Here is a 24,002-nt window from a genome sequence, read left to right on the forward strand (position 1 = left end):
AATGTAAAAGTTATACTCCTGATTCGGAAAAAGGCTAGAATGTAGTTGGTATGTCTTTTTTTTTTTCAAACAGTCGGAAGAAACACACACACTAACCTAAACCTATTCCCAAAAAAGGCTAGAATGTAGTTGGTATGTCACACCGCGACAATAGCATGCAACTTATGCCAAAGTAGTTAGTATGTCACAGCGCAACAATAGTCTGCAACTTATGCCAAATGCTTTTATCCTTCGTCCAATCTACCGTCTTTTTCTTTTCCCCTTTTTAGTCCATAACAACATTAAGTATTAGCATTCAAAATAAAACACCTTAATTGCAATATAAGAGAGATTATCTTTCATGTTCCAAACCCTACTATAGTCTACAAGTTTTCGATGTAAAGAACGAACAAGTGTCACAAAGATCAAATGTGACGCCCCGAAAAAAATGAGTTTGAGAACCCGGAAATTTTCTAATTTTCTAGGGTTTATTTTGTTTAAAACAAAACCCGCCTTTTCTACATTTTCTTGATTAGAAAAATTCCCCAGATAAAGTTTATGAGCAAAAATAGTTTTAAAATGATTTTTCTAGTATCGGTTAGTTTTTGAGAAATTAAAAGCGTATTTTGGACGTGGGACCCGCAAGTGCGGTAAATGCATTATATTTTTGACAACTTGTTGGAATTTTGTATTAAGTGATATTATTTTACAATGTGTTAAGATATTTGTGTAAGAGAGACAAAAAGTTAGGCAAGCAATTAATGAAGAGGACATGTGTCACTTGAGGATTTATTCTTACCTTTTTGACCTTTTGACCACTATTCATGCCTTTACCATTTAAACCAAAATTGACCCAAAATTCTTCTTATTTTGAAGCTCTTGGCCGAATTTCTTGCTAGGAACAAAGGAAAGAAAACTCTCTCAATTTTCAAGCTCCAATCTTGCCCAATCTTTCAATTCAACCGTTTAATCTTCAAATTTTTCCATAGAACTTCTTAGTTTGGTGATATTGAGGTTGGTTGTGGAGTTGTTTGGAAGAAATTGGTGCTAAGTTGCTTACTTTCTTGAGCTTGCAAGGTGAGTAACTAGGGAATTCTTCCTTTGATCTTGATAATGTTCAATTAGTGATTGGTGGTGGTTGAATAAGTGATTTTATGGATGATTTCATGATTTTGGTTGAAATTAGTGAAGTTTTATATTTAATTAGGATTTTTCTGTTCTCATATGATTGTTATTATGTGGTTATGTATGATGATTGGAAATGATAGTTGAGGAAGCTAGGAGGTGGAAAAAGTGATTAATTGCAAGTAAATTCTGTTTTGGAAGAAATCTGGAAAATTAGGGTTCTTGGTTCTTCATTCTGTCCGAAATTTTTGGTCCTAGATAGAGGCCGAATTGGCCTTGGCTCAAAACATGAAAGTTGTAGGTATTGATGTTTTAAGGGTGCCTGTAAAATTTCAGGTCAATTGGAGTAGTGTAAAATGAGATAAGCCGAATTTACTGTTGCTGTTCTGGGTTCATCAGGATGTAAGAACTGCGCCTGTAATGGGTTGTTTTGACTGGAATTGTTTTGGTTTTGGGTGTTGAGGTCTTCTGATGAAATGTAGTTTGATGTCCTGGCTACCATATGCCTTTGGAATTTCTGCATTTGGACCTGTTTAGACTGAGTTGTACTGATTACAGTATAGTGTAATTTGTAAACCTGCAATTACGGTTCTGGTTTGGTATTTGGCATATATGACTTAGTTGTGCTGGGATTTGGACTGAGTGACCTTCTACATTGTTGTAGCCCTGGTTCTTAGCTTCGAAACGGTGGGTCTTGCACCTTCATCCGACCATCGTAGTGCTTTTGGCACCATTACCGCAAAATAACGTCAAAACTGTTTTTCTGGTTTTGAGCTTAACTTTCATTTCCGGACATTTCCCTAGCTTGACTTGTCTTTGTACTACTTGGAGCTTGCTGAATGGCTATTGGATGAACTTTTGTTGTGTGTGTACCCTTGGGTTGGAATGAGGAAATAATGAAGCCATGATGGCTGGAAAAGTTAGCAAATTCAGGGGAAATGCTGTCCGAATTTTGAATGGGCTTGATTGCTTTGCGTTTGTGCTTTAGGGCTTGGACTTGAGTGAAGTAATGCAATATGATGGATGGTTTCTGAGCCATGGAGATGAGTGACCTCAAACTATTTCTAAAATTATTTATGAACCGTTTCTTGCATTATTTACTTTTGAACTGTTTCCGAATTTACTTTTGAACCGTTTCTTGCATTATTTACTTTTGAACTGTTTCCGAATTTACTTTTGAACCGCTTTCCCGCATTATTTACTTTTGAACTGTTTTCAAAGTTAATTTTGGAACTGTTTTCTTACATATCAGTGTCTTGTTATTATCGATTTTGCTTTCAATGATTGTTAAAACGAGTTTTCTAGGCGAGTGTGTACTTTATCGCACTCGACCTAAATAAATATGAAATTTTCAATGATTAATGATTAAATACTACTTGCGCATGAATGTAAGCCTTTTGGGCTGAACTGGCCATTGCCCCTTGTTACCGGTCGTCTCGAGCCAGAAGCGGACTCGGTCGGGCGACTAGGAACTTGGGTGAACGTTTCGGTATACTTGAGTATTACCTTGTAGGTTGGTGGAGCCTGGCCAAAAGCCAGGGATGGGGTGAATGAATGCACGAATGAAACCAAAATGCAATGAAATGACAGGAGAACGAACGTATCCTTTTCATGAATGTTACTATCGCTTTCCATTGTAAATGTTTCTTGAATTATTGATACTCCATATTGAAATGACATTATTGAAATGAACGATTGTGAAACTGATTTGATAACTGATTTTACTGGTTACTCGCTGAGCTTCTAGCTCACCCCAAAATGTTTTATTCCCCTCCACAGGGCTCAAGGCGAAGGAAGGGCTTGTAGTGTTTATTCATGGATTATCTCATGTATGGATTGAACTTAGAATTCCTTTTGTGTAATCGTTCATATTGGGATTGTATTGAACGTTTAGAATTGATTGGATGTGTAATAGTCTAGTTTTGGACTTCCTCCTGTAGAATAGTTGGTATCAAGGATCAGAGGGGCGCAGTGGAAGCGTGGACGCTTCGCTTTTGATATGTAAAGTTTGGGAACCTTTGATGTATATTTGATATAAATATCTTGAAATTCCATTGAGGATTGTAGTGAACGACTGAGTCCCGGCGAGAGCTGGGCAGGCGGACCGCCGAACCCTCTGGTTCGCCTTAGGGGGAGGTGGGGCCGTGACATCAAACATAGGGTAGTTATGAGGCTCAATGTCAAAAAGCAAACATCCAAACCAACTGCATTGTCCTCCAAAGTTGGCAGTAGGCAAGATAGCTCAAATAAAATTTGGGAAAAATGCAGTTTTAGTACCCAAACTTTGACATATGAATGATTTTAATCCCCAAATTTTGGACAATGACATATCTAGTACCTAATTTTTCAACTATTGAGCACATTTAGTACCCCTGATGGATTTTTCCAAATCACTACCAATAAAAGTCACGTGATTGTCACATGTCTGATAACTATTGTATAAAAATGTCAAAACCAAAAGTAAAATATCATTTTAACACTAAGTGCCATGTAAAATATCCTTTTGACACTAAGTTTAAGGGCTGATAGTTTTATCAAAAAGATATTTTATATTTTTTGGACATTTTTTTATAAAACAATTGCCGGACACGTGACAATCACATGACCCTTTCTAACAGCAATTTGAAAAACACTGTTAAGGGTACTACATGTGCTCAAAAGTTGAAAGTTTAGGCACCAGATTTGTTTTCATCCAAAGTTTGGGTACCAAAACTACCATTTTCCTGATAAAATTTTACATTCAACCAACCAGAAAATATTCATGAACTGTAGGATATCCTTAGACTTGCATTGTATCACATTTCTCATGTGGTAGGACATCCATATATCTGAATCAATAGAAAATAAAACCCACTCACCACCTATCTTTATTACTAAATAAAGAAGAAGAGCTATTGATATCCCGACGTCCAACTATAAGAACAAGAAAGCTTGCATAAGAACTAAATGGAGGACACTATAGGGCGTTTATCATTCTTTTCATCTCAGCTGACCTCCTTGGATCTGGTTCTTCAATTGCCCTCTCAGTCAATACATGCTTTATTCGACACATTGATTTCCTTACCTGCAATTTTGCAAAAAGAATCCGTTAACCACCTTAATGCTGTGAGTAAACTGGTAGACCCCACAACACATTCCACATGAAAACAGAATGCCAATTTTTTGCATTCTAGACCATCACATAGTGGACAGTAAACAGAACTTGTAAAACATGATCTTGCCATATCTGTAGTTGCAATGCCTGGTGATAAGGTACAACAAATCAGATTACAAATCCCTGTTGGTTGATGAAGCAGATAAACAAATGCCACCCATCCAAAAGGAAACTTGGGTTTCTTTTACGTACTTTAACCAAGTATGTAAGTTCCTGTTGACTAGTCTTGTTTTGCCGACAGCACGCAGCACACGGACTTGGCTCCTCTCCAGTGGTTCTCTCTCCATTTTCCACAATGCACATCTAGATGCATGACGTGTCTTCATTTATTAGGAAGGAATATGATCATTTTTCATTTGACAAATCCTAATAAATGAAGACATGTGTCATGCATCCAGATGTGCACTACAGGAAATGGAGAGAGAATCTATTGGAGAGGAGCCAAGTTCCACAGCACACTTGTATAATGCATCTTCCTGGATTTGATCAAACTCAAAAGTGAAGATTTTATTGTCAGCACAAGATCTCTACCCTACCAATGGTCATGTAATCACAGCTTTACAAGGTCTAACATCATCATTGCAACAGTTACTCACATTGCATAACGGAAACTAAATCCTAGCAAGAAGCCCACTTTCAGCAATAGATATGAGAGAATTCAATGGAAAGTGAGAATGATGCATCACAGAGGGCTATTCATTTGCTTTTATGGTCTCTGGGGGAGCTGGAGGGGTGTGGGAGGAGGAAACATTCCATGAAAGTATTTGCTCACTCCACAAGGGCAAGCCACAGTTTCACCAACAAAGTTGTCCTCCTATATTAGCAATTGACCCATTGAGGATGTGTAAGCTTCCCAATTAATAGGAACTTAATCTAAATTCAGTAGGAACCAAGGCTCCAACCAAGTCAATAAAGCATGCACTGAATGAATAATCCAAGAAGTCTTTAATTTCCCACTGAATCCAATATCCTTCTTTAATTTCCCACTGAATTAAAAATTCTTACTCCCGTCATTCTAATCCTAATGTCATGATTATATTATAGTTATTCCAAATCCATGATATCAGTATGATTATCAATTAAAATGGACTAAAAGGTATACATTCTCCTTGAGATGGTGTCAATGTCAATCAGTTCTTTTTCTTCACAGTTATTTCGATGTGTAGAGACTAGTTAACTTCATAGATGATCAATATCTGGAAAGAATTGACGTTCTTTCATCACTTGGGCTCAGAATGTGCAAATATCAATATCCAAAAGTAAAAACTTTCAGGATAATCAAGATTAATGAAGACTCAAAGAAAGTTTTAGGACCTCAATAGTCAAAGTTAGTGGATCAGCTTAAAATGAACTGAAAGGAAGCAGCAGTCAAATTCTCAAAGACCCAAAACATTTAAGTGCCATTTAATGGCAAACTGCTCTCGGGAGCAGTCCCAGTGGCTTACAGAAGTTTTCTGAAGGGAACAAATGCGCATCTTTAGGAGGGTGAAGTACAAGACAGAAATAAACCTTTAAAATTACACTATCAGTTGAACAAACATACCTAGAGCTTATAATATCTAAGGATAGTATTTGTGTTATTTAATACACCATTGCACGCAACCAATTCTTACATGTAAGTCAAAGAACGGAAGTGCTGTTTGATGTGATACGCACTTCGACACGATCTAGACAACGACACCAACAGTTTGGCAGCGGAGAATTTGACCCAATCTAACCCTCTAAGTAGCGAACAATATTGATACAATCTCAACCCGCGACTTAACGAATTAGCGAACCAAATTATAGGTAGTAGAACGCCACAACCAAGGAGTTACTTGATTGATAAGTTCGGTATGAATATCTTGAGAAAGATTCTCAAATATTCAAAGGAGCTCTCTTGGAAAGAGAAAAGTTAATAACTCACGAATTTTTATTGATCAAAAAACTGATTTTGAAGGTCTCTTACTTGGGCTATATATAGCCATACAAAACTAGAAGACCTAAAGTGAATTGGATTCACTTAAACTAGTAACCCTAGAGTGAATTGGATTCACTTAAACTAGAAACCCTAAAGTGAATTGGATTCACTTATTTACTAAACTAATAACTAATTAATTCGGCTAACTAAGACAAGTCTGGCCGAATTTTAATATCTAATAAATGACTCAATTTGGCAAGGTAAATGACAAACAAACCCTTGCTTAATACCACCAAATAAATGACACAACTTGGACTAATTAACTAAATCGATTTGCTTGGACAATCTTCATGTTCTCATCACTGTTAATCTTCAGATAAGGAATTACACTTCCAAAATCAATTCACAAACTTTACAGGCACTTTTCCACACAAGCTTACTACATTTACTAGAAGGCCTTTGCAACAAGGTTGATTAGGGATTAAGAAGGCATCTGAATTTTCAGGAAGCTAAGAATAGAGAAATGACATTCAAATCAAATATAAGGACACACAAAGGATATTTACCAGCCAGGAATGCCACACTGAATATGATAGCGTAGTAGTTAGACCATTTCAAAAACAGATACACAAATTGGTGAGAGCAAAACTCTATGCAGGTATGCAGAATAATTTCAAAGAGGTTAACCAATTCCTTTTATTGTACAGGCTGGTAAACGAATCATGAATGCAACCTAGGAATTAAAGATACCAATACAGGACATAAAATACAACTAAGCACAACGTTGGAGAACAAGAAAGTGACAAGAAAAACTGAATTGTTTGCTGTTGTTGCCATCACCAAATACCACACTTGACCACATATTCCAGCAATTTGATACAGGTAAAATCCAAAATACTACATAAATCAGATGGTATTTAATGGCTCAAAATCACTTATCACAAAATGTGGTAAATGAGATGAGATACTAATAACCTAGCAACAATTGATCTGTTGGGAACAATTGGAACTAATATTGTGCACTTAGTACAAATTATGGCCTGGGTTGCATTTAAAAGCCCTTGAAAATCATGAATAGCCAACTAGTGGATAGTTAAAAGAGCTCTCTAGATCGTGAAGCATTTGAAAGCTTACCAAAAAGAAAAAAAAAACATTTATATACCTATCTCTTCTGACCTGGATAAACTAAGAAGGAACAAGAACCCTGAGCAGGACAACAGCATGGTTGCATGATGATATGGTATAACCACTGAAATTGTAGAACTAAACATCTACCTTGTTCTTTAAAAGCTAAGACTGTGACTATGGTTTTAAAGGAGAGAATTCTACAATCCAAATGTCTCAACTCTCAAAAATTTTGAGCTCAGGGCTCTCTTAGTGATAGAGATAAATGGCAAAAATCCACTAAGGTTTATAGGAGAAATGGGAAGGATGTGTCGAATGCCCAAGCATTGATTTGGCATGTTTTTTATGACAAGGAACCAACTTGGGAGTTGGTTTGAATTCTATGGAGTTTGTTTTCTAATGTTCACCAGAAGGGGTATTTTAGTAATTTGGATTAGCTGCAGGAATTTTATGTTTCTGATAATTTTCTGTTTAGTAATTATTTTGGGTAATTAGTATTTTAGTTGTTATGGGGAATAAGAAAGCTTAGCTTTCTAGCTTTCTACTAGAATTCTATTCTAGTTAGGAGTCCTAATTAGGATTGGAATCAGCTTTGTTCTAATATCTATAAATAACCACTTCTCCACAAAGAGAAGACAGTTTTTGGTCATTAATAAAAGGGAAATTTGCCAAATTGGTCCCTAACATTTACCAAAAACACTTTTTTAGTCCTTAACATATAAAATCAGCTAAAATAATCCTTCACATTTAAATTATGAGCCAATTTGGTCATATTGCTCGTTTTTGTTCATTTCTCCGACTAAAAATAGCACGCCCCCCTCACGTGGTCATATTTTTAGGGGCAAAACCGGAAAACATATTTCATTACCGGTTGAAGGTAAAAGGATAGGGGACTACCACCAATATACACATTTCACCTTTGGCCCTCAAATTACAGTTTGAAGAAACCCTAATTGCATCCCCAAATTAACAAGCATAACTTGGAAATGTACTGCTGATGATGACGACGACAAACCTGTAGGGTGTGATTGAGAAAAGATTGAAGGTTTGGCCAGAAAATCGTGAAGAAAATTAAGAGGGCATGTACACACACACACACACAAACAAGATGCAATGACGATTCTAACCTTTCACAAAAAGCGGTAGCTGGAATCCATCGCCATTCGGAAACCATCCTTGTGAAAGTAGAAAACCAGCTCCAGTCGCCAGCCCAGCAGAAGGGGGGTTTGCAGAATCTGGAACAGGACTGGACATAAATCATGACGGTGCTTGTTTTGTGAGGTAGGGGGCATGGAGTGGGAGGCAGACCAGAAAGAATTGAAAGAAGCCGGAGTGGAGTTGCTGCCGGACGGGCGAGTTGGACTTCGGATACATGGATGGGAGATCGAGTCTTCCAAAGCTTCCATCCTCAAATCCCTCCAGCGCCAAGAGTAACTACCTCTCTCTATCTCTTCTTCCCCTTCCCCCAACCAACAAAAAATCAGATGCCTCACTCTTCCCCCCCTCCCCAAGTATTACAACTATTTTGTAAGTATCTGATTGCAGGTTTCCAAGAAATCACAATGATGGGTTCCTTTCCACAAAGACATCACTCGTTTGGATCCATTTTACTCTTCAAATGTCAGCTTCTTCTTCCCAATTTCTTGCTACTGTATTTCCCCTCTTCAATTTCATGGGTTAGTGAGGTGATTAGATGAAGGAAAGATGGCCTCTTTCGACCGGTAATGAAATGTGTTTTCCGGTTTTGCCTCTAAAAATATGACCACGTGAGAGGGGCGTGCTATTTTTAGCCGGAGAAATGAGCAAAAACGAACAATATGACCAAATTGGCTCATAATTTAAATGTGAAGGATCATTTTGGCTGATTTTATATGTTAAGGACTAAAAAAGTGTTTTTGGTAAATGTTAGGGACCAATTTGGCAAATTTCCCTTAATAAAATTTTCCTGCAGACTTAACATCTTTCTTAGGGTTGTGTGATACATCCCAACTTTAGGTGTGATGCCTAAAGATTCCTAGGAGTGATTCCTAGAATTACCAATCAATTTTCACCTTCTTACGCATATTCTCCCATCCTATTCCAAGTTGCTATTATAAGTTCGGGTGACATTCAATGTCTAAGCTTTTCTACAAAGCTGTTGTGCCTACCAAGTGTTCGTGCTGCGTTAGTGTTGGTAATCAGAGCAAGGCTTTCCCATGACGACAAGAAGTGGGTTGAGTTTTAGGGTTCGATACACAGACAAGGAACGGGATAACATCATTAATCTTCTCTTAGAGAGGCTTGCTGTGTTAGAAGACAAAATTTTTAATACTGAGCAACAGCAAATTCCTAAATCTAGAGGCAACGGTGAGTCCGGATCTGGGGTCAAAAACAATGGAAAGGAACCAGACCATCTCGAACAGCCTGAAGACACAATCGGGAATCAATCTGGTAGGAGTGAAAATAGATTAAATCGATCTTTTGGAAGGTTACAAGCTTCTCTTTTTGACATGGCTGATGAGATTGTTCATCAGCAAGGCAAGGAAGACAACACTTATGATTTCGCAGGAGACATCACAAAAAAGGTAAGAGTACATATCCTTGATTTCGATGGAAGAATTGATCCTAAAATATTTTCTGATTGGCTCGCTATTTTGGAACGCTATTTTGATGGTATGATATGACTGATGAGAGAAAAGTTAAGTTTGCTATCATGAAACTTGTTGGACAAGCCCAAGTGTGGTGGACAGGAGTCGAGCATGGCCTTTGACTTACTGGACAACTAGACTTGACATGGGAAGAGATGAAGCTGTGTTTAAAGAGAAAGTACGTACCTCTACATTATGAAGCTGATCTTTTTTAAGATATGAATAGCTTAAGGCAAGGAGGAATAACAGTTGCTGAATATATGAATAAGTTTGAAGAGCTAAAAATTCGCTGCGGAGGCACCGAAAGTTTAGCACAAGCTTTATCCAGATTTAAGTTGGGTTGAGACCTGAAATTCGGAAAGAATTGATGGGACGTGATATCTACACAGTTGATAATGCATTCCAAGCAGCTCTTAGACTTGAAAAGAGCCTGCAGCAGCCACTATTTAAGAGGTTCAATACTCAAGGTGGGGAGGTAATTCCTAAAAGATTTGCTGCAAATGGCAAGCCATATAAATCAGCAGCAATTCAAGCAACTTCCAAGCCTGTAGAGACAAAAACTAAGGCTTCCACAATCGATGAAAGAAACAAAAACAAAGATGGATGTTTCAATTGTGGTTAGAAGGGACACATGGCATGGGAGTGCCTGAATAAGAGAAACTTGCACATTAGCGCCGATTTCAGAGATAAGAAAAATCTAGAGGTGGAGGAAGATGAAGGTGCTGATTATTTGACTGAGATAGCACAACTTAATGTTGATGATTTGGAAGAGGAAGAAGAAGACACGTCTTATCTCTCGGTTGTGAGACATATGTCACAAAAGGAAGACTGGCGAAGAACTTCAATCTTTCAAACCTTAGTTTGCTGTGGACAAGAGACTATAAAGCTCATTATTGATGGTGGCATTGATGTTTCAGAGTCTACCGTACAACGGTTAAATTTGCCTACAGAGCCACATCCTGAACCTTACAAGGTTGCTTGGATCAACAGTAGCTCTATACCGGTAACGAGACATTGCTTGGTGTCCATTAAACATGGACCTTACAGCGATACTATATGGTGTGACGTTATTCCAATGACTGTTTCCCATATGTCGACCTTGGCTATATGACCGAGATATGGATCATAACGGAAATTCAAACACTTACTTATTCAAGTTTAATGACCAGCAGATTGTCTTAAAGCCTATGAGTGCTGAAACAATGAAGAAGTTTCACGAGAAGAAACCAACCAAACAAGAGAATTCAAGAGTTAATGAAGTGATCGAGACAAGGAAGAAGCCTCTTCAGATTTTGAGCAAGAAGCAATTTGAAAGGGAGAGCAAGGAGCAAGGAGTTATTATGGTATTAGTCTTCAAAGAGGTGAAAATTTCAGCAGGTGTCAACTCTGAAGAAGTGCCTCCAGAAATTGTCAAATTGCTGTCTGATTTTTCCGATGTAGCTCCCGAAGATTTGCTGCATGGACTACCACCTATGCGTGATATCCAGCATGCAATAGATTTCATACCAGGTTCTCAACTACCTAACTTACCTGCCTATCGCATGAACCCGAGTGAGTCTGCTGAACTTAAGAAACAAGTGGATGAGCTTTTGGACAAAGGACATATTCAAATCAGCCCAAGTCCTTGTGCAGTGCCGGCTTTATTGACTCTAAAAAAAGACGGAACCTGGAGAATGTGTGTAGATAGCCGTGTAGTCAACAAAATAACAATCAAGTATATGTTTCCCATACCTAGACTTGATGATATGATTAATATGATGGCCGGTTCAATTATCTACACTAAAATTGACTTGCGAAAGGGGTACTATCAAATCAGAATTCGTCCGGGTGATGAGTGGAAAACAGCCTTTAAGACGAAGGATGGACTCTGTAAGTGGCTACTAATGCCGTTTGGCCTCTCTAATGCTCCCAGCACCTTTATGAGATTCATGACACAGGTATTTCAGTCCTTTATTGGCCGCTTTTTGGTTGTCTACTTCGATGATATCTTAATTTATAGCAAGAACAAAGAGGAGCACATTAACCATCTTCAACAAGTAATGAGAGTTCTTCGTCAAGAAAAGCTCTATATCAACTTAAAGAAGTGTACTTTCATGGCTCCAAGTGTTGTATTTTTGGGTTTTGTCGTTTCAAATAAAGGGATAGCTGCTAATCCGGAAAAGGTGAAGGCAATAGTAGATTGGTCGGTTCCTACTAATTTGAGGGAGGTTCACAGTTTCCATGGGCTAGCTTCATTCTATAGGCGATTTATAAGGGGGTTTAGCTCTATTATGGCTCCCATCACTGATTGCATGAAGATGGGACAGTTTCAATGGACAAAAACTACAGCTAAGGCTTTTGAAGAATTGAAGAAGCGAATGACCGAAGCCCCAGTGCTTAGGCTGCCAGATTTTTCAAAGGTGTTTGAGATCGCATGTGATGCTTCTCATGTTGGGATTGGTGGAGTTCTAAGTCAAGAAGGTCATCCTATAGCTTATTTTAGTGAAAAGCTGAATGAGGCAAAGCAGAAATACTCTACTTATGACAAGGAATTCTACAATGTTATTCAATCTATTCACCATTGGCATCATTATCTTATTTATGAGGAATTTGTCCTATATACTGATCATGAGGTCCTCACATATATAAATTCTCAAAAGAAATTGGGTCATCGACATGGCAAATGGTTTTCTTTCCTGCAACAATACAATTTTGTTATCAAGCATAAGGCAGGTGTTGAGAATAAGGTGGCTGATGCACTTAGTCATGTGCATCTTATTCTAACTACTATGGCTGTTCAAGTGGTTGGTTTTGATTCACTCAAGCAAGATTATCCTCGTTGTAGAGACTTCAAGGTCATATATGAGGATTAAATGGCTGGTAAACAAGTAGAATATGCTGGTTTTTCCATCCATGATGACTATCTTTTCAAGAAAACTCTACTTTGTGTTCCTAGTACTTCACTGAGGGAATTAATTTGGGAATTACATGGTGGAGGTGTTGCAGGACACTTTGGGCGTGACAAGACAATTGCCATGGTGCAAGATCGCTTCTATTGGCCAAGTATAAGACGGGATGTTGGCAAGACTGTTGCTAGATGCCGAATTTGTCAATTGGCCAAAGGGCAAAAGAGAAACACTGGTCTTTACATGCCACTACCCATTCCACATGGACCGTGGCAGGATTTGAGCATGGATTTTGTCCTTGGACTACCAAGAACATTGCGAGGTTATGATTCTATACTAGTAGTTGTGGACAGATTTTTGAAAATGGCTCACTTTCTCCCATGTGCTAAGACTTCGAATGCTGTCCATATCGCTAAGATTTTCATCACAGAGATAGTTAGACTTCATGGACTGCCAATGACTATAGTTTCAGACAAGGATGTGAAGTTTATGAGCTACTTTTGGCGGACTTTGTGGAAGATGCTGCACATTAAACTCAAGTTTTCTTCTTCTTTCCACCCACACACGGATGGTCAAACTGAAGTAGTTAACCGCAGCCTTGGTGATCTACTTCGGTGTTTGGTTGGTGATCATGTTTCCAATTGGGATCAAATTCTACCAATGGCAGAATTTGCTTACAATAGTTCAGTGAATCGATCAACTGGTTATAGTCCTTTTGAGGCTGTAACGGGAGATAATCCTCGCCAACCAATTGATTTGCTTCCATTACCAGTTAGTGCTCGTCCAAGTACTGAAGCTGAGGCTTTTTCTAAGCATATTTTGGATATACATGATGAAGTTCGACACCGGATTGCTACCAGTAATGAAAGGTACAAAGCACATGCAGATTTGAAGAAGAAATTTGCAGAATTTGAAGAAGGGGATGAAGTTATGGTTTGTATTCGGCCAGAGAGGTATCCTAAGGGTGTCTACAAGAAGCTACATTCAAGAAGTGCAGGATCTTTCAAGGTTCTCAAGAAAATCAGCTCAAATGCTTATGTTCTTGAGTTGGCCGATGATATGGGGATTAGCAATGTGTTCAATATTGATGATTTGACTGCTTATGATGGGCATTTAGACGATTCAGCAAGTGGGACTTCTAAGGCTACTCTTCCACCTCCTACACGCTTACGTGAAGCAATTGAAGATGTTCTTGATCACCAAATTGTGTCTACTAGAGGGGGTGGCTACCAAAAATTTCTTATTCATTGGAGGGGACGACCACACACAGATTGTACATGGATTACCGAATCTGAATTTCAGAAGTTGGATCCAGATTTCTATGAGAGGTATCAGGCCATTAACTCGCCGGGGTCGAGTCTTCTCAAGCCGGGGAGAGATGATAGAGATAAATGGCAAAAATCCACTAAGGTTTATTGGACACATGGGAAGGATGTGTCGAATGCCCAAGCATTGATTTGGCATGCTTTTGATGACAACGAACCAACTTGGGAGTTGGTTTGAATTCTATGGAGTTTGTTTTCTAATTTTCACCAGCAGAGGTATTTTAGTAATTTGGATTAGCTGCAGGAATTTTATGTTTATGGTAATTTTCTGTTTAGTAATTATTTTTGGTAATTAGTATTTTAGTTGTTATGAGAAATAAGAAAGCTTAGCTTTCTAGCTTTCTACTAGAATTCTATTCTAGTTAGGCGTCCTAATTAGGATTGGAATTGGTTGTTCTAGTATCTATAAATAACCATTTCTCCACAAAGAGAAGGCAGTTTTTGGTCATTAATAAAATTTTCCTGCAGACTTAACATCTTTCTTAGGGTTGTGTGATACATCCCAACTTTAGGTGTGATGCCTAAAGATTCCTAAGAGCGATTCCTAGAATTGCCAATCAATTTTCACCTTCTTAAACATATTCTCCCATCCTATTCCAAGTTACTATTATAAGTTCGGGTGACATTCAATATCTAAGCATTTCTACAAAGCTGTTGTGCCTACCAAGTTTTCGTGCTGCATCACTTAGTCTTCAAATGCCCACCAGTATGTTAATTCTTACCCTTCTCACTACTACTACAATCATCCATGCAACCTAAAGTTACCCCTGGATACCCAATTATTTTTATTTGATCAGAAATTCATAGAAAAGCATATCCGCCTCCCATTTACCTTAATCCCCTTCATCTCAATTAAACAATGGAACTAGTAATGACCATACAAATGTCAAATGAAAAAGTACAATGTTAAAAAATGGAACATATTAAGGAAACAAGTCAGAAAACCTCAATCTACTTCCTGTAACTTATAGTAAAGGAGCAATGAAAATATTTCATCCACTCCAAACCCATCTATGTAAAACACAACATTTTGTAAAAGTCCAATCTTCACAACCTCTAAAAACAAGCTTTTAATAGGAGAACCAAGAAGAAAATTAAATTTTCAATGAAACAGACTGAAAAAATGCAATTTGTTGATTAAGCAAATAATGATGTCAGCAAACAAAAACACTTGCTGATAAAAACTATAGTTGGCACAGGGTTTCAGATAATTATAGATGGAACAACTGAATGTGATATTAAATCCTTTGAGGCTGAGAAGAGTAAAGATCTCATACGGAAGAACTAGAAGAAATATGCATCTGGCAGATGGTGTTTCTTCTAGGACTGCTGTAAACTACAAATTACAAGAATTTTTTTTCCAGAGAAACATGTATCTAACAGATGCTTTCTACTGGGACTACTGTCAGCCAAAAAAGTAAGTGTATTTCCCTGTAATCAGGCCTCCCCCCGGTCCCACCACCCCCAATTTTTTCTTTATCTATCATGTAGAACTACAAACTAAGAAAATATCTGGAATTGCTTTCACCTTGCATGGTGCCATGATTCCAAGAAGTGATGAGGTTCTTCACAAGGATGTCGAGAGGTTATCTCAGCATAATAAAGGAATAGGGATAATATAGTTGAAAAACACAAATTTTGGGTGCTTACTACAAGAAACGCAGAATATTACAACAAGGGAGATATGCACGTACATGCATTTCCTTTTTGAGATAAATGGCTGAAATGGCTCCACGAAATTCAACATAAAGAGTGGAAAAAATATTGCAAGAGAGAGAGAGAGAGAGAGAAACAGCTATCTGGAAAATACAGAATCTACCTTGGAGATACGTTCTGGATTCGGAAAACGTAGATTCTGAGTGTTACAGATTATATGCAGGCTGATTTGTAGGGATTAGATAGCTGTCACAAATTGATATAGGCTGATTTGTAGGGGATTAGATAGCTGTCACAGATTGATATAGGCTGATTTGTAGGGATTAGATAGCTAACAAATGTAGGCTAGTTTGTAGCCTAAATTATAGGAATTAGAGGACTGATTTATTGTAATAGGATATCTTCCTATTATAGGATGTCTATACCTGTATATATACCCTTACGATTGATGAATAAAAATATGGGGAATTTATTCTCTTCCTCTGAAATTCACATGGTATCAGAGCAAGGTTTGTTCATAAATTTTTTTTTTTCTGGGTTGTTGGGTGTGAGGGAAGCTGCTGCCATATTCAAGGTACAGGCTTTAGAGGTTCCTTTATAGACACCGCCAACTCAGGGAGGTACGTAGTACCGATTGGTCAGAACCCAGCACCTCTCCTCTGTCTCTCGACGCTATTTGCATACCTGTTTATGGGTCAACATCGATCTAGGTATGGGACTTGGCTACAACAGGTTTTTCTTATGGGTAATCTGTTATCTTGTTGAATTTTCTTAGCAATTATGTCTGACAAAAAGCCTGGAGTTGTTTCTGATATAGTTCCGCTGGTTTCAAAAATCACGGAACATAAGTTAACTGGAATTAATTTTCTTGATTGGAACAATACTATTGAATTATATCTGCTCAGTATTTCTATGGATGGCCATCTGACTGATGATCCACCTACGGATGACTCTAAATTGTCTTGGATGAGAGAGGATGCTCGCTTGTATATACAGATCCGTAATTCTATTGATAGTGAGGTGGTCGGTCTGGTTACTCATTGTAAGACAGTAAAACAATTAATGAACTATTTACAGTTCTTATATTCTGGAAAAGGAAATTTCTCTCGTATCTATGATGTTTGCAAGGATTTTTACAGGGCAGATAAAGGAGACAAGTCTCTCACCAGTTATTTTATGGACTTCAAGAAAACATATGAAGAGCTCAATATGCTGCTTCCCTTCAGTTGTGATGTGGAGGAACAACGAAATCAGCGAGAGAAGATGGCGGTTATGAGTTTTCTAGCCGGTCTTCCGTCTGAATTTGAGACTGCTAAATCTCAAATTCTTTCCAGTTCAGAAATTTCCAGTCTAGAAGATGCTTTTCGAAGGGTTCTCCGTACAGAGAATACGTTACCTGTTCTATCTACTCAGCCTAACAGTGTTCTTCTTAGCCGAACTACCACAGCTGATTCAGGAAAACAACACTACAAGAGTAATGGCAACAGTACGAGCATGGGGTCGGGGCCCAACCACTCTGATAAGAATACTAGCAATCATGGACAGGAGCAAGGAGAGATTGTATGTCACTACTGTCATAAACCAGGTCATATCAAGCGAGACTGTCGGAAGCTGCAGTATAAGAAGGCTCACTCTGCCCATATTGCATCTAGTTGTGCGACCTCTGACAAGCATGTTACAATATCTGCGGATGAGTATGCTAGATTGACTCAGTTTCAAGAAACAGTGAAACAGCCATCTGGTCATGTTACTGCTCCTGTCGAGACAGGTAAACCCAATGCATGTCTTGTTTCCTCTTCTCCAAAATGGGTCATTGATTCTGGTGCTACTGATCACATGACAGGTAATCCTAGTTTACTTTCTAACTTTCAGCCACATAAATCTATCACTCCTGTTACTTTAGCCGATGGTTCAACATCCAGTGTTATTGGGTCTGGAACCACTCAGCCCACATCATCTCTCCATTTATCATCTGTTCTGAGTCTACCACAACTATCTTTTAATCTGATTTCTGTCAGCAAACTTACTCGTGCTCTTAATTGTTGTGTCTCATTTTTTCCTGGTTATTGTTCATTTCAGGATCTCATGACGAAGAAGATTATTGGTGAGGGACATGAGTCTGACGGTCTCTACATTCTTGATACACCGAAACCAGGGTCTATAGCTTGTGCTGGAACAATCTCTCCTTTTGAAGCACATTGTCGATTGGGTCATCCTTCGCTTTCTATGTTGAAGAAACTTTGTCCTCAGTTTTCAAACATTACTTCATTAGATTGTGAGCCTTGTCAGTTTGCTAAACATCATCGTCTTAGTTCTAGTCCTAGAATCAATAAGCGAGCTACTGCTCCCTTCGAGTTAGTACATTCTGATGTTTGGGGTCCTTGTCCAGTTACCTCTAAAATTGGTTTCAGATATTTTGTTACCTTTGTGGATGATTATTCTAGAATGACATGGCTTTATTTGATGCAAAGTCGCTCAGAACTATTTCTTCACTTTTCTTCCTTTTGTGCTGAAATTCGAACCCAATTTGGTAAACCTGTACAAATTTTACGAAGTGATAATGCAAAAGAATATGTTTCAAGCAGTTTTCAGAAATACATGCTTGAGCAGGGTATTCTTCATCAGACCTCTTGTGTTGACACCCCTTCTCAAAATGGGGTTGCCGAGAGAAAGAATAGACACCTTCTTGAAACTGCTCGAGCTTTGTTATTTCAAATGAAGGTTCCTAAATGTTTCTGGGCTGATGCTCTATCTACTGCTTGTTTTCTAATCAATCGTATGCCTTCCTCTGTTTTGTCTGGTAATACTTCTTTCCACACTCTATTTCCAAATAAACAGTTGTTTCCTATAGAACCAAAGATATTCGGTTGTACTTGTTTTGTTCGGGATGTTCGTCCTCAAGTTACAAAACTTGATCCTAAGTCCTTAAAGTGTATGTTTCTGGGTTATTCTCGCATGCAAAAAGGGTATCGTTGTTATTGTCCTAGTCTTGGTAAGTATCTTGTGTCTGCTGATGTTACTTTTTTGGAACAAACACCTTTATCTTCATCTTCAGGCTCTTCAAGTTCTGTGAGTCCAGGGGAGGATGATGATTTGTTAATCTATAGTGTCATACCAAATTTGGGTCCGCCTCCTTCTACACCGGTTAAGCCTCCCATCAAATATACCTACTCACGTCGGGCACATCAGCCCAGTTCTGACTTGGTCCTTGAGTCTCCAGAATCATGTCCTGATGAACCAGTCTCTTTGTCATCAGATCCGGCTGCCAACGATGATCTTGATCTCCCTATTGCTCACAGAAAAGGTAAACGTGCATGTACTTATCCAATCTCTTCAGTTGTTTCCTACCATCATTTGTCTTCCTCTTCTTGTGCTTTTCTTACATCCCTAGACACTGTTTCTGTACCTAAGCCTGTTCGAGAGGCATTAGCTCATCCCGGATGGCGGACTGCTATGATTGAGGAAATGAATGCTCTAGATGTCAATGGTACATGGACTTTGGTTACCTTACCTGCAGGTAAACAAGCCATTGGATGTAAATGGGTGTTTACTGTCAAAATGAATTCTGATGGCTCCATTTCTCGATTGAAAGCTCGACTTGTTGCTAAAGGATATGCTCAAATTTATGGGGTGGATTATCATGATACTTTTTCTCCTGTTGCTAAACTTGCTTCGGTCAGGTTGTTTATCTCCCTTGCTGCAGCTTATGACTGGCCTCTGCATCAGTTAGACATCAAGAATGCCTTTCTTCATGGTGATCTTCAGGAGGAGGTATATATGGAGCAACCACCTGGTTTTGTTGCTCAAGGGGGGTATGGGAAAGGGAAAGTCAGTCGTCTGCAAAAATCTCTATATGGCTTGAAACAGAGTCCTCGGGCTTGGTTTGGAAAATTTAGCCAAGCTATTGAGAAATTTGGGATGCAGAAAAGCAAGTCAGATCATTCTATTTTCTATAGACACTCTAATGGAGGTATTATTCTGTTAGTTGTATATGTGGATGATATTGTAATCACAGGTAGCGACTCTAGCGGAATTTCGTCTCTAAAGTCCTTTCTTCATACTCAGTTCTATACCAAAGACTTGGGGATGTTAAAGTATTTCTTGGGAGTTGAAGTTAGCAGGAGTAAGAAGGGAATCTTTCTATCACAGAGAAAGTATGTACTTGATTTACTGTCGGAGTCGGGAAAGTTGGGTGCTAAACCATGTAGTACCCCAATGGTTCCTAATTTACAATTAACCAAAGAAGGTGAATTGTGTGCAGATCCTGAGACGTACAGAAGACTAATCGGAAAGTTGAATTATCTTACTGTGACACGTCCTGATATTGCTTATTCAGTGAGTGTGTTAAGCCAATATATGTCCTCACCAACTGTTGACCATTGGAAAGCAGTCGAACAAGTTTTGCACTATTTAAAATGTGCTCCTGGACGTGGAATCCTATATGGCAATCATGGTCATACTAGGATTGAATGTTTTTCAGATTCAGATTGGGCAGGGTGTAAGGAAGATAGGAGATCTACTTCAGGATATTGTGTTTTTGTTGGGGGAAATTTGGTCTCATGGAAGAGTAAGAAACAGAATGTCGTCTCACGATCCAGTGCGGAAGCTGAATATAGAGCTATGGCCAAGTCTGTGTGTGAAGTCATATGGGTATATCAGCTCCTTAGTGAAGTAGGAATTAAGGTCTCAGTACCTGCCAAGCTATGGTGTGATAATCAAGCTACACTTCACATTGCTTCCAATCCAGTCTTTCATGAACGAACGAAACACATTGAGATTGATTGTCATTTCGTTCGTGAAAAGATCCAACAAGGTTTGATCACTACAGGTTATGTGAAGACTGGAGAACAATTAGGTGATATATTCACAAAAGCTCTTAACGGGGTCCGGATTGATTATCTATGTAACAAGCTTGGCATGATTAATATCTATGCTCCAGCTTGAGGGGGAGTGTTACAGATTATATGCAGGCTGATTTGTAGGGATTAGATAGCTGTCACAGATTGATATAGGCTGATTTGTAGGGGATTAGATAGCTGTCACAGATTGATATAGGCTGATTTGTAGGGATTAGATAGCTAACAAATGTAGGCTAGTTTGTAGCCTAAATTATAGGAATTAGAGGACTGATTTATTGTAATAGGATATCTTCCTATTATAGGATGTCTATACCTGTATATATACCCTTACGATTGATGAATAAAAATATGGGGAATTTATTCTCTTCCTCTGAAATTCACACTGAGCATGAAGCATCTGGCGTTGGGTCATCAGCATGTTTTTCTCCTTTAATAGTACATACCATAACTTCTGAAGATCATCCCATGATTTGAGGCGCAATTCAGAAGCTTTCCAGGCCCTACCTAAATGGGAAAATCAGCAATTATCTCTAAGTCACAAATGAGACCCAAAAAAAAAAGAAGCAATTGTAATAGCATATTCCATGGCCATAGACACAATAAGTACTAACTCCTCAACATGCACCGTGAGCAAAGTACAACCAAGTATTCACGAAACATACTTTTGATTAGATGATCAGGAAAATAAAAAGGTCCATAAGCTACTTGCATTAGCTCAGACTATGAAGCAAGCAGCAACAAAAGAAAGTACAACTGATTTCATGAACTTGGGGATAATCATTCAATAAACAGCCTATGTAACATTAGAAAAGCTCATGACCTAATGAACATAGTTTTACAATTATCTCATACCATATCTCTCTTGCAAAATAATTGATGATTTCTCAGAACTCAAGTTTCCGCATATCTTGTTACCTCAAATGCCTCAACCGGTTGGCAAAATTAAGAAGCTACATATTGTGGGTAAGGTCAAGAAGTATTTTCTGATGTCTTTCAAAAGTCTATAGGTTTACTTTGCTGGAACAAGCTATCTAGGTGTAAGAAAATCAAAAACTCAAAAATAGCTCTTTATGTAAAACTAGCATAGCATCAGAAAATAGAACAAAGAATTATCAAGAAAAAAGGCCCCAAAAAAGAGGAAGAAAAAATACCTACACATAAATAGTAGTCATACTTAATGCTGTTTCCACAAGCCCTTTTATTTTTGACATTCTAAGCCAAATAAAACCCATTTTAAAAGGTTGTCACCACAATGCTCAAAGAGAATCTTGAAGTTTAAGACACATCATAGGAATTCCCACACCTCCCAACTAATACAAGAATACAGCTCCTTCACCCTTTTCCCATTAGACAATAAGCTAAAATACTAAAAAGTCATACCGTCCATACCACATAGTTTTTCTAGTACATTACTTCCATGGCCAGTTGCATACTCCTACACGAAAACCAAGAGCTTTAGAACATGGAACATAGCACAGAAGGAATTTATACCATATACAACAGGTTTATCATCGTCTGGACTTCGTTCGGCCTCAAAGAAATCCTCAAGAGGGTTATGTCTAGAACTAGCAGTAGAAGCTGCAGCTGCTGACGAAGTTTCACCCTTGGCTGCTGCAAAAAGTGTTCTACCAATTACTCTTGTTGCAAACATTGATTTAACTAACAGATTACTTCCTGCAAACATCAAGAAAATATAATACAAGAACCAGTTAAATTAACCAAGAAATCAAACCACCGAGGAAAAAAAATTGGCCTCTTTCAAAATCACAAGACAAAGTACAAAGTAAAACTAAAGGCCCCACGAGAACTTGGCTGGCTATTCCAAGAACCATACTCTACATGTTGGAGACTTCAGACACGGTGGCTGAATCAACTCAGTGAGTCAAAACTGCAGCCAAATGGTCCAAGTTGAACCGTTTCAACTTTCAACTCCAGACCAAATATTAAAAAAAAAAAAACTTTCTGCTTTGCAAAAATTAATTAAACGAACGACAATCCCCCAAGAACATCCAATTACATTGCTACGTAAAATCCGTTAGACAAAACTAATGTAAGAAAAATATACCAAAGATAATAAGAAATACTACTCCATACCGGCTAAAATTTTATCCTTCTAAACCCCTGAAAAAATAGCAAGTGAATGGAGAAAGGGAGAAGGGGATGAAAGAAACTTCGATGAGCGACTGATGCGTCAAACGCCTTTAGCAAGGAGAAGGCGTTGCGTTGGAGAGGAGAGGGGAGGTGGCCGTCGGGTTGGGGAGTGCGGTGGGTTTAGTTATTGGGCTAAGTGGGCTTAAGTTGTTTAATGGAGGTTGTTAAGAAGGCTTATTGAGTTATCGGGTTAAAGTTATTTGCATATGACATAACAATGATAGTGTATACAGTGTGTAAGATGAATTCTTAAATTATTTATAATTTATCATATTAATTCATATAGTTATAATTAATGCACCTCTTATATTTGAATACTTTCCCAAATTAACTACACTTTCATAAACCAAAAAAAAAAACTAATGAATGGAACTCGCAAAGGGCATCTATTAGGGTTAGGAATACTCTATCAGTGTGGGCACCCGTTAAGGCTAGTGATACTGCCAATGTTCCTTTCAAAGCACTTTTATTTTTAAAGCCTAAATTGCTCTTTTGAAAATCGACTAGTTTCTTGGAACACACCAAAGTATTCCTATCCCTCGTCTTCTTTTCCTCTGAAATTCGAATATCAATTCCTCTATCCATGTTGACCAATAAGTCTTGCAAGAAATGGCTCCATACTCACCAAATTATTTCCCATCCGAAGCAGAGGGAGGGCGCTATTTATTAATACTTGTTTGATTCGAAGCATTCGAGTGGCGTTTTTTGAAGTGGTTTTTTTTCTGAAAAGATTGTAAATCCTTGAATCCTATCCTAGATTCAAGAACTATTCTAAGGGTAGAGGGATTATCAATAGTATTCGGTCAGAATCCTTTTTTTGACTCTGCGCCATTGATTCCACTATGCTATTAATTATTATTTATTATTGAGGAATAATTCCTTCATATTTATAGAGATAAGGGGACATAATTCACATGGATATAGTAAGTCTCGCTTGGGCATCTACATGTTATTGTTACAAGAAATCAACTGGCTACCATCAACAATCAAAACTTGACAAGCCAAAGGTCCTAAGATCTCTGGATTCATGCATAGTCTTGTAAAATTGAAATAGAGCACAATCCATCAGAATAACCCCCACACTACAAAATTTCTTTTTTTCAATTTTACAGACATATGTTGGGATATTGTGTTATCTTCGTCAGTTACAAGAAAAAAAACACGGGTTTTATCAAGATTCAAGGCTAGTTGACACCAAAATATTTATGAAGGAATC

General features: G+C 38.1%; 2 protein-coding genes across 2 annotated transcripts; one reads left to right on the forward strand and one right to left on the reverse strand.

Moving 5' to 3' along the window:
* Positions 1–4,060: 4,060 nt before the first annotated feature.
* LOC113711937 (uncharacterized) lies at positions 4,061–22,286 on the reverse strand. Its single transcript, XM_027235179.1, has 5 exons — positions 22,127–22,286; positions 21,019–21,139; position 20,961; positions 15,940–15,975; positions 4,061–4,168 (listed from the first exon to the last, which is right to left on the reverse strand). Exons 1-5 carry the CDS (start codon positions 22,284–22,286, stop codon positions 4,061–4,063), a joined length of 426 nt encoding a protein of 141 aa, XP_027090980.1.
* Positions 16,237–18,033, forward strand: LOC140015426 (uncharacterized). Its single transcript, XM_072067999.1, has 3 exons — positions 16,237–16,285; positions 16,552–17,619; positions 17,856–18,033. The coding sequence occupies exons 1-3, from the start codon at positions 16,237–16,239 to the stop codon at positions 17,882–17,884; spliced, it is 1,146 nt and encodes a 381-aa protein (XP_071924100.1). The 3' UTR covers positions 17,885–18,033.
* Positions 22,287–24,002: the final 1,716 nt, after the last annotated feature.

Source organism: Coffea arabica, chromosome 10e, assembly GCF_036785885.1.
Source record: "Coffea arabica cultivar ET-39 chromosome 10e, Coffea Arabica ET-39 HiFi, whole genome shotgun sequence".
Classification (NCBI taxonomy): domain Eukaryota; kingdom Viridiplantae; phylum Streptophyta; class Magnoliopsida; order Gentianales; family Rubiaceae; genus Coffea; species Coffea arabica.